Raw genomic sequence first — 10,796 nt, forward strand, 5'->3', positions numbered from 1 at the left:
GGGTTAGATACAGAGTAAAGCTCCCTCTACACTGTCCCCATTCGAACACTCCCAGGACAGAGACAGCACAGGATTAGATACAGACATCAGGGTGACCCTGGAACACTAGTGAATGGTGACAAATTGCCACCCTCTGTTTTTTTTTCAGGGAGCACAAATGGTGTATCTGAGGCGTTCCAATCGGCACTCTATCCTGGTGGATGGATTCTTTCACAGCCTGTAGTAAGTTCCTTTTTCAGTTAACTTTGTAAGGCGTGTGAATATCAGGATGACCCTCAGGCTGAGTGTGACTAGGACTGTGTGAGGGACAGAGTCAACTCCCAGCTCAGGCTGAGGGAGGGGAGTGGGGGAGTGACGGTTATTTAATGGACAGGAGTGGGGTTGTTACACAGTGAGTGTACAGGACAGAAACTGGGAACATTTAAGCATTTAAGCACGGTTTGTCAGTAGCTCAACAAAAGGGCAATACATGACAGAGAGGGAGAGGCCATTCAGCCATCTTACTCTGCTGGCTCTTTGCAACAGCAAGCCAGTTTTTAAAAAGAACAAAGATTCTTTCATGGAATATGGGTGATGCTGGCGAGGTCAGTATTCATTGCCCACCCCTAATTGCCCTTGAACTGTGGGCTTCTTAGGCCTTTACAGAGGGCAGTGCAGTGTCAGCCACATTGCTGTGGGTCTGGAGTCACATGTAGGCCAGACCAGGTAAGGATGGCGGTTTCCTTCCCTAGACGACATTAGTGAATCCAATGGATTGTCAGGACAATTGGTGCCAGCCCTCCCCACTCCTTCCCTACAGTCCTATAAATGTTTCTATTTGAAGTTTTTATTCAGTTCCTTTCTGAAAGTTCATCTTGAATCTGCTTCAACACCCCTCAGGCAGCACGTCCCAGACCATCATAACTCACAGAGTAAAAAATGCTCAGCTCCCCTCAGGTAACTTTACCAACAGTTTCAGGGTGAAAACATGCTTCGTCAGATTGGCATCTTTCCTTCTGAGAGAGAGTGTGAGAGAGAGAGAGAGTTACACAGCCATGAGTGTGCTGTGTCCAGGTTATCGTGTTTTTTATTCATTGATTGGACGTGGGTCATCAACATTCAAATTGCTTTTTCTCATCAGTTTCCTCCAGGCCATTCTCGTGATCATCTTCAACTCCTTGTGCTGGGCGGAAGTGGAAGGTTCCAGAATACTGCTCGTATTAGCTCTGGCCTTGGGCTGGTTCAATGTCTTGTATTACACACGAGGTTTTAAACTGACTGGCATTTACTGCGTAATGATTAAAAAGGTAATGTTCCCGGTAAGACCGAGCCCTGTGATAGGGTTATGTGCGTGGGGGCAGTGTTACAGTTTGTACAGGGACCTGGTTAGGCCACATTGTGAGTTCAGCATAGAGCCCAGGGCTCTGCAACATAGAAAGAATATATTGGTCTTGGAGACAGTGCAGTGCAGATTCAACAGATTATATTTTAAGACGAGATTAGACAAACCGGCCTTATATTCGGTGGAGTGCAGAAAGTTAAGGCATGATCCAAGGGGCAACATAAACAAATGAAGAAGGCACTCAGTGCAATACATAACCCAAATTCACTCAATATTACTGCAATTATGGAGTTCTCCCTGAGGTTTACCCTACCTGGCTGATGTTCCATAACTATAAACCTGAAATAGAGGACTATTTTTATTAACAGCTTCCATCTCACTGAGGAAGTTTCAGACCAATTCTCATCAACCAACCTGCTCTGAAAACTCTGTTCACACATTTTGACAGCAATCACAAATTGCCCCACTGTCGCTGACACATTCGATAATGTTCTCAGATAAATCACAATCATTCAAAGTCTAATGCCCCAGAACATCCTAGAACACAATTTGCCCTATTTTCCCAATGTTGAAAAATTCCAGGATCCAGATCCAGCCATGTACCATAAATGAATCCATCCCTCCATATTCTAACTGTGGACCAAGTTTCACTGAGTCAGTCCATTTGTTTTTGAGGAATGTTATTCACAGACAAACAGGGGCAAAACATTCCCTCTTCCCACCCTCTGTGGCAGGGGTAATAAGAGTGATAGTGACACAGAGAGCCCTTCTCTGCCATTTTCTAACCACATATCCATCATTCATGCCCATTTTATCTCCATATCCCTTGATTTCCTCAGTATTCCTTATTCCAGAATTATATTCGGTGTGGCTTTTGGGATCTTAAAAGGAAATGATAAGGTACAGACAGAGAAACATTTTTCGCTGGTGAGGTCAAAGGGGATATGACCTTCAAATCAGATCTAGGCCACCTTGGAGAGATGATGTGGAGTTAGACTGGGGTGGACAAGGTCAGAAATCACATGACACCAGGTTATAGTCCAACGGGTTTAATTGAAATCACAAGCTTTCAGAACGTAGCCCCTTGGTCAGGGGAAGTCAACCAATGATAGTTCACTTCACCTGATGAAGGAGCAGCGCTCCAAAAGCTTGTGATTTCAAATAAACCCGTTGGACTATAACCTGGTGTCATGTGATTTCTGATTTCAGACAGAAGTCAGGAGACACTTGTTCAGTTACCGGTCCATCCTCCCTGGACTGACCTATCCCCTCCCTAACTCCCCACCTACACTCACCTTTACTGGCTCCATCCCCGCCTCTTCGACCTGTCTGTTTCCTTTCCACCTATCCTCTTCTCTATCCATCTTCTATCCGCCTCCCCCTCTCTCCCTATTTATTTCAGAACCCCCTTCCCCTCCCCCATTTCTGAAGAAGGGTCTAGGCCCGAAACGTCAACTTTCCTGCTCCTCTGATGCTGCTTGGCCTGCTGTGTTCATCCAGCTCTACACCTTGTTATCTCAGTTGAAATGTAGGTCGCTTTCCCACAAAAACTAGTGGGGCTCAAATAACTTTGTAATTTGTATCCAAAACCAATAGAATTTTTGACAGTCAAAGATATTAAGAGATAAATAAACACATGGCCAAGTGTATGGCTTGAGTTAGCACAAAATTGGCTGGCAAAATAGACTCAAAGGGCTGAATGGCCTGCTCATGTTCCCATGTTCCACAGAATTTCAGTTGGATTTTATGGGTCACACATTGTGTTCCAATGGATCTGGCAGATGTAATAGATCCCCAGGCACTAATCTGTGATGATCAGGGAGATCTCCCCAGTGTCTGGGTCAGCATTTCTTTCTCCATCAATGTCACTAAACAAGATGATCACGTCATTTATCACATTGCCGTGTGTTGGAGGTAGCTGTGAACAAATTGGCCCCCGTGTTTCCTACAGTTTAGCAAGGAACACACTTCAAAAATGACTTCAATGGCACCAGACCCGAAATGTCAGCTTTTCTGCTCCTCTGATGCTGCCTGGCCTGCTGTGTTCCTCCAGTTCTACACCTTGCTATCTTCAATGGCAGGACAAAGTGTTGGATGTCCTTAGTTCCATGGAAGATGCTGTGGCAATGCAAGTCCTTAGCTTTGGTCTATGGAATTTTGCTGTGTACAAATTTGGCAGCAAGTTCACTTTGAGGCTCGATAAGGCCATGTTTGGTCAATCTGAGACATACCAAGGACCAATTTGGCTGAACGAGATTCTCACTGGATACATCTGTTCGTAGCCAGTCACCTCAGAAGTCTGCTGATGCAGCGGGTGGCCTCCCAATCTCTGGGCCAGAGGTTCGAGGGAAAGTTCAGCCTCCAATTCTGGATGATGACAAATGGGGAGAGTGTGAGAGATTCCCGGTCAATCCCGGAGGCTCTAGCCCAGGACATGCCGCTTCTGAAAGTGTAACGTTGGCACAGCAACTCCATGTGAGGGGACTGTAACACACTGCCTCCTGCTGGTTGTGTAGTCTGTGGTGTGTCTGTAAAGAACATGGAAACTGCACCACAATCAGTTAAAGGACAATCCTTCTCGCTGTCTTTTGACAGATTATTCTGCAGGATATCCTTCGATTCCTCCTGGTCTACGCAGTTTTCATTGTGGGATTTGCAGCAGGTAAGGCTGGATGGGGAATTATTTCTGCTCTTGTCTGGTCACTATCTCGATAGAGAGCCCATGGTTTGTGAGATCCATTTACTGCATTGTGTCCAGCTGGCTGGAGAACTCAGTGAGGGGTTTGCCCCAGACTAATCTACATCCTTTTATCATTCCAGGATTCCCAGAGGCTCCTCTGTTTGTTTTTCCAAGCTGTGGGAAATGGGGGGGTGGTGGGGAAGCAGGAGGTAGGTGGGGAGAAAACGCTCAGTCACGATGCTCTGGCAGTTTTGTACCTTGGTGTTCACTAATGTCCTTCATGGAAGGAAATCTGCCATCCTTACCTGGTCTGGCCTACAGGTGACTCCAGTCCAGACCCACAGCAATGTGGTTCACTGTTAACTGGCTTCCATGCAATTAGGGATGGGCAATAAATATTGGCACAGCTAATGATGCCCACATTCCATGAATGAATATTAGAAAATTGGCACAAGTTTAACATTTATCCCAATAAAAACCGAAAGAACCACGGATGTTGTAAATCAGGAACAAAAACAGAAGTTGCTGGAAAAGCTCAGCAGATCTGGCAGCATCTGTGAAGGAAAAATCAGAGTTAATCAGACCCGTTCTGAGGAAGGGTCACCAGACCTGAAACGTTAACTCTGATTTTTCCTTCCCAGATGCTGCCACACCTGCTGAACTTTTCCAGCAACTTTGTTTAATGTTTATCTCCCTTTCCATTACGTCCTTAAAGTCTTAAAGTTTCAGGCATTTCAAAGAGAAACACCAGTGCGTAGGGTATAATGCTCGTTCTCCTGTTGTCTCGAGGGTAACAACTCTTATCATGAGGCAGAAGCCCTGGGTTCAATTTTCCACGAGAGACTTGAGCACAGAATTTACACTGACTGTTCTGTCCCGGCGCCATACTGAGGGAACACTGTGGTGTCACAGTGTCAACTGTCAGGTGGGATATTAAACCAAGAGCCTGCCTGTCCTCTTGGGCCGTTGTAAAAGATATAGGGAAGGGCAGGACAGTTCTCCCTGCGTCCTCAGCCATCATCACAAAACAGACACAGATTCTGTTTATGGGATCGTCCAATGCGTGGTTTGGCATTTTCTCTATTACAATGATGACTGCACATCAAACATGAATCATATGGAGAGCTTTGGGGTGACAGGTGGTTTTTAAAGGCACTTTCTTTAATTCTTTAGAGAAATTCAACTTGTTTTTACTTTCTTTTCTTCCTGTCGTTTACAAACATGGGTCCAGAAGATGTTTGTGCTTTTGCCCACAGCTCTTGCCTCCCTGATTGAGGAATGCCCCACAGACAGTGACTGCCCATACAATGGATTCAGTTCCGCCATCCTGGAGCTCTTCAAGCTCACCATTGGCCTGGGAGACCTGGGGATCCAGAAACACTCCAGGTTCCCCATCCTTTTCCACATGCTCCTGGTACTGTATGTCATCCTGACTTTTGTCCTCCTCCTGAATATGCTGATTGCTTTGATGGGAGAGACCGTGATGAAGATTTCCAGTGAGAGTGAGAAGATCTGGAAGCTGCAGGTCAGCACAGAATTCCAACAGCTTCACGTCTGGGTCACAGTGTGGAGCCTGCTCTGAGTTAGTGAGGGAAGTATTACACAGTCCCAATCATGATTCATTAGATGTTGGTGAGATTTATCCCACTCTGTAAAAGGCCAGCAAATATTACCTTCCTTTCTTGAGTTTAGGGATTTGCTTTGAATCTTAAGGTAGAGCACAGAAAGAGGTCACTTAGCTTATCATCCCTGTAGCAGAGCTTTGATGTATTTCTCCAGTTCCCTGTTGGAAGTTCCTAATGAATCTGCTTCCACCTGCCCTTCCAAGCAGCACATTCAACAACGACAGTTTATGCAAAATGCTCTGTGATTCCTCTGTGCCCCTTTGATTACCAAGTCTCCTGCATCCAAAATTCTCCGTATTTGCTCTCTCAAAAGACTCAAGTGAGAAGTTACACAACACTAGGTTATAGTCCAACAGGTTTACTTGAAGTCACAAGCTTTTGGAGTGCTGCTTATTCCTTGTGTCACTGGGTCAAAATCCTGGTACTCTCTTTCTTAAGGGCACTGTAGGTATACCTGCACCAAATGGAATGAGGCGTTCACTACCACCTTCACAAGGGCAATTAGGGATGGGCGATGCTAGCCCAGACAGCAACATGTGGATCCCACGGAAACACAGGAAAAGACTGGAGGGGCACAGCCTCTTCCCTCTGAGTGAACTTGAAAATAATGAAGGGGTTTGATAGGGTCAAAAAGAGGAGCTGTTTCCACCAGTGGGAAATCGATATTGGATGGTCATGAGTAAATCGAGTAGTGATTTCAAGAGAAATCTCTTTACTGAGGGAGCAGTGAGAATGTGGGACTCGATCCCAGCAGGAACAGTGAGGAGATTAGTGCAGTTACATTTAAAGGGAAGCACAATGGGGAATAGAAAAGGTGGATATGTGGATATGGTGGGAGGAAGTAGAGTGGGAGCAGCTGGTGTGGAACACAACATCAGCCTGAACTAGTTGGGCTGAATGGCCTGTTCTGCGTTTTAGACACAATATAACTCGATCTAACTCCTCTAGAGGGCTGAGACCACTCTACACTTTGAGAGAACTTTACCAAAATGGCTCCGGACCAGATGCAAGAATGGCCACAGTTTTACAGAGGTGTCTGTCGGACTCACACCTGAAGGGACGGAGGACAAACGGTGGTGTCTCAGGTAATCACTAGGTCCAAGGGTCTCCAAAAAAAAAACCCCACTAATTTGGAAATAACACAACAATGTTGGTGGCGGAATTTATTTTCAATCCAAGTTGTGTTGGGGGTGATCAGATCAGCCATAATCTCATTGGCTGGTGGAGCTCATTCAAAGGCCATTCATCTACTTCTGCTCCTATACCCCGATGGTCTTAAGCCTGAGTGGCTGGAGTTTGGTCCAATCGGTACGTGCACTGTAGCACATGACCGAATATTTGGACCAATGGCACCCCCGCTGCTCAATGACCCTCACCCTCCCCCTCCACCCCCCCACCCTCCCCCACCCCCGCCAATCCCAACTTCAGGAGACAGTCAAGCTCAGGAAGTCTCATGAGTTGCCCCGGTCTGGGAAAGAATACAATCGGCTGGGGTCTCCGCTCTGTCATCCAGACGGTTCACACAGGGATCGGAGTGGGTGTCTGTTGGAGGGAGACTGGGGGGTTAATGGGGGGACGTAGGCGTAATGGATGGATGAAGCTAAACAAAGCATCTGTATCAGTCGCAGGGTCTGGAGGCTGTGACCCCCAAAGTTCGGGTTGGGGGGTGGGTGCTCGCTGAAGGAGATTAGGGTCCCACTATCAAAAGCGGCAATGTGGCTGGTGAAACACTGACCCTTGGGAGGTCCTTTGTCACGTTTGTGGTTATTTTTCTGTCAGTGGGTACAGCCGAGCTGTCTATTCTCCAAAGCCTGCCTCAATGCTCCATACACACTTTGTAAAAAGCTGTGCCCTTGATATGTTTCTCAGGGCAGACCCAGCGGTTTTAAAATACCCTGCCCCACCACTGCACCCCCCCCCCTCCAACAATCTTCCACTCTCCCCTCCACCATCCCCTTCCCTACTCAACAACTCTCAAATCCTCACAAAATTTCACCATGGGATCTCGGGGGGTGGGGTCAGTGTGAAGGGAGTGAGAAGCAGCGAGCTAAATAACAGCAGGTGAGAGAGCGACTGAAAAGCCACCATCTCTCCAAAGAGCCCCTGCACTCGATGGGACATTGTAATCTGACCAAGGGGCCAGTGTGTCAGCCTGACCCTATGGGCCCACTCAAGACTGAGCATGTGTGAGGAACAGTAACAGATCCAGGCATGGAAACCAAACAGTTTGCAGCACAGCACCAAATCACTAATACTGTCATCCTCTTCCATCACCTCCATCCAGGTTAAATGAGGTCAACTGGAATGAATGGGACACTCGCATTGGCACAGTGCCTGAATCAACTGAAGAACAGTGATACACTCACGGCCGTGAGTGACAGAACAAAACTAAACGACATGCATTTCTATCATGGCTTTCACAACTGCAGGGCATGTCAAAGTGTTTTACAGACAACACAGTACTTCTGAAGTGTTGTCTACCCATAGTGTGAACCAGATAGTAATCACCTTTTTGTTCATGTTTGTTAAGGAATAAATAGTAACCAGGAGACCCACTTCCCTGCAAACTGCCTGCTCTTCTCTGAAGTAGGATAATGGCATCTTTTATATTCACTAGAGAGGGCAAATTAATTTGTGACCCTCTGACAGTGCCGTGCTCCCTCAGTACTGACCCTCTGACAGTGCTGTGCTCCCTCAGTACTGACCATCCAACAGTGCTGTGCTCCCTCAGTACTGACCATCCAACAGTGCTGTGCTCCCTCAGTACTGACCCTCCGACAGTGCCGTGCTCCCTCAGTACTGACCCTCCGACAGTGCGGCGCTCCCTCGGCACTGACCCTCCGACAGTGCGGCACTCCCTCAGCACTGACCCTCCGACAGTGCAGCGCTCCCTCAGCACTGACCCTCCGACAGTGCAGCGCTCCCTCAGCACTGACCCTCCGACAGTGCAACACTCCCTCAGCACTGACCCTCCGGCAGTGCGGCGCTCCCTCAGCACTGATCCTCCGACAGTGCGGCGATCCCTCAGTACAAAGTCTGTCCACCATCTACAAGGCACAAGTCAGGAGTGTGATGGAATACTCCCCACTTGCCTGCATGGGCACAGCTCCAACAAAACTCTAGAAGCTGGACACCATCCAGGACAACGTAAATAGTTTGATCAGCACCAATCCACCTTCAACATTCACTGCCTCCACCACTGACACTCAGTAGCAGCAGAGTGTACCATCTACACCAGAGCGCCTTAGATAGCACCTTCCATCTGGAAGGACAAGGGTAGAAGACACATGGGAACACCACCACCTGCAAGTTCCCCTCCAAGCCACTCACCATCCGGACTTGGAAATATATCGCCGTTCCTTCACTGTCGCTGGGTCCAAATCCTGGAATTCCCTCCCTAATAACATTGTGGGTCAACCTACAGCAGGAGGACTACAGCGGTTCAAGAAGGCAGCTCATCCCCACCTTCTCAAGGAGCAACTAGGGACGGGCAATAAATGCTGGGCCCAGCCAGCAACACTGATACCCTGCAAATAAATATTTATAAAGACTGAAAGTTTGGAAGCAGTTGATTTGCTATCTCCTGTTACTGTTTCATCTCTTGGATTTTTTCCACCTGATGCAGTTTTTTGTAATTTACCAGAATCTAATTGTGAATTGGAATATTTATTTGATCTGCTGTGAATCCTCTCTGTAAACTGAAGTGTTTGACATTACAAGATCTTTTTGGGAGTTCTCTCCCACTGCTTAAGTCTGTTATTAAATTGGGAGATCTAGCAATCTGTACCTTTTAAGCTTTGTGTCTGAAAGAAGTTTTAAAATAATTAGTAAGAATGGTTTTTAATTCTGAAACTTTATTCTTGGTTCCCAGAGGGAGGTAACTCATAGGGAGTAGGGATACTACTCCACCCTCTTCCCATATTCTCCAATTCTCTCTGTCCTTCTGTGGACATTTATCCACCTCATCCCTCCTCCAGACTCTGTTCTTTCACACTTTCCCTCTCCCCTTCTCACCACCACCCACTACCCACCACTGTTGAGACACTTGGACATGACTGGGTAACAAAATAACAATGAGAACATAATTAGTTTCGGGCAGTTTCCTCAGTCGGGTGGAAGTAACTCAGAACATTTCCTGTTTCTATTAAGGAGATGTGAAGAGAGAGAGAGAGAAGGTAGGGCTTAAGGTCAGGCCTTAGCTGAAAATGATGGGAAAGGCCTGTTTCTGAGTCCTACTCCACGCCCATATCCAAAAGAGGATTTGACTCTTACCCCAGGGATCACGGACCAACATCCCTCTCTCGGGAATCCCCGAGTCTCGGTGTGATGGAGGAATTTGGGATGAGTGGGAGTTGCTTTCTTCCAGCTCCATGGAGTGGAGTGTCCAAGGGTCAGTGAAACTACCCCTCCCCACCCCCCCCACCATCCTGGGGCGATGGAGATTGTTAATGGGGTTGTGATCGGGATTGAGGAGTACTGAGATCACGGAGGGACAGAGAGGGGATCTAACTTTCACAAATGGCCAGAGGGAGCTGTAATCCTTACCATCTCCCTGGTTAAAGTTGCATTCACCAAAAAAAAATCTCATGAACATCAAGGAACCAAACCTGTTCATCTCTGAACAATATTCAGAAAAAGAAATGGAGGCACTAGAAAGATGCTAGAAAGATGAAGCAAGAGCCAAGGGTTTGATCAATGTCAAGAAAAGGTGAACAGGCTAGGCCCTTTTCTTAAGAAATGACAAGGCCGAGGGGTAGCCTGATGAACACTTTTGAAATTACTGAAGGGTTTGACAGAGATAGTTCCACATGTGGCTGAGAACAAACCCAGGAGCCTGAAATATAAGACAGTCACTCATAAATCCAGTCAGGAATTCAGGAGAAAATTCTTATCCCAGAGATTGGAAAAAATGGGGATCTCACTACAGAGGGAATGTGACAGCAGGAGAGGGGGAGGGGAAGGGGAATCCTGAAGGGCTGGCAATGGTTTAGTGGTATTATCACTGGACTGTTAATCCAGAGACCCAGGTAATGTCCTGGGGACCTGGGTTCGAATCCTGCCGCAGCAGATGGTGGAATTTGAATTCAATAAAAATCTGGAATTAAGAGTCTAATGATGACCATGAATCCATTGTCAATTGTCAGGAAAAACCCATCTGGTTCACTAATGT

The 10,796-nt window shown here is 46.9% G+C and overlaps 1 protein-coding gene across 2 annotated transcripts in view; it reads left to right on the plus strand.

Moving 5' to 3' along the window:
- Nucleotides 1-9,402, plus strand: part of LOC109925677 (transient receptor potential cation channel subfamily V member 3-like) — a 27,328-nt gene extending 17,926 nt beyond the window's left edge. For both annotated transcript variants that reach the window (XM_048612779.1, XM_048612778.1), the window contains 6 exons: nucleotides 149-222; nucleotides 1,121-1,286; nucleotides 3,917-3,983; nucleotides 5,258-5,526; nucleotides 6,575-6,711; nucleotides 7,911-9,402. In XM_048612779.1, coding sequence (XP_048468736.1) covers nucleotides 149-222; nucleotides 1,121-1,286; nucleotides 3,917-3,983; nucleotides 5,258-5,526; nucleotides 6,575-6,711; nucleotides 7,911-7,983 — 786 coding nt within the window. In that variant the 3' untranslated portion in view covers nucleotides 7,984-9,402. The remainder of the gene's footprint in view (nucleotides 1-148; nucleotides 223-1,120; nucleotides 1,287-3,916; nucleotides 3,984-5,257; nucleotides 5,527-6,574; nucleotides 6,712-7,910) is intronic.
- The last annotated feature ends 1,394 nt before the right edge of the window (nucleotides 9,403-10,796 follow it).

Source organism: Rhincodon typus, chromosome 26 (genome assembly GCF_021869965.1).
Source record: "Rhincodon typus isolate 14 chromosome 26, sRhiTyp1.1, whole genome shotgun sequence".
NCBI lineage: Eukaryota > Metazoa > Chordata > Chondrichthyes > Orectolobiformes > Rhincodontidae > Rhincodon > Rhincodon typus.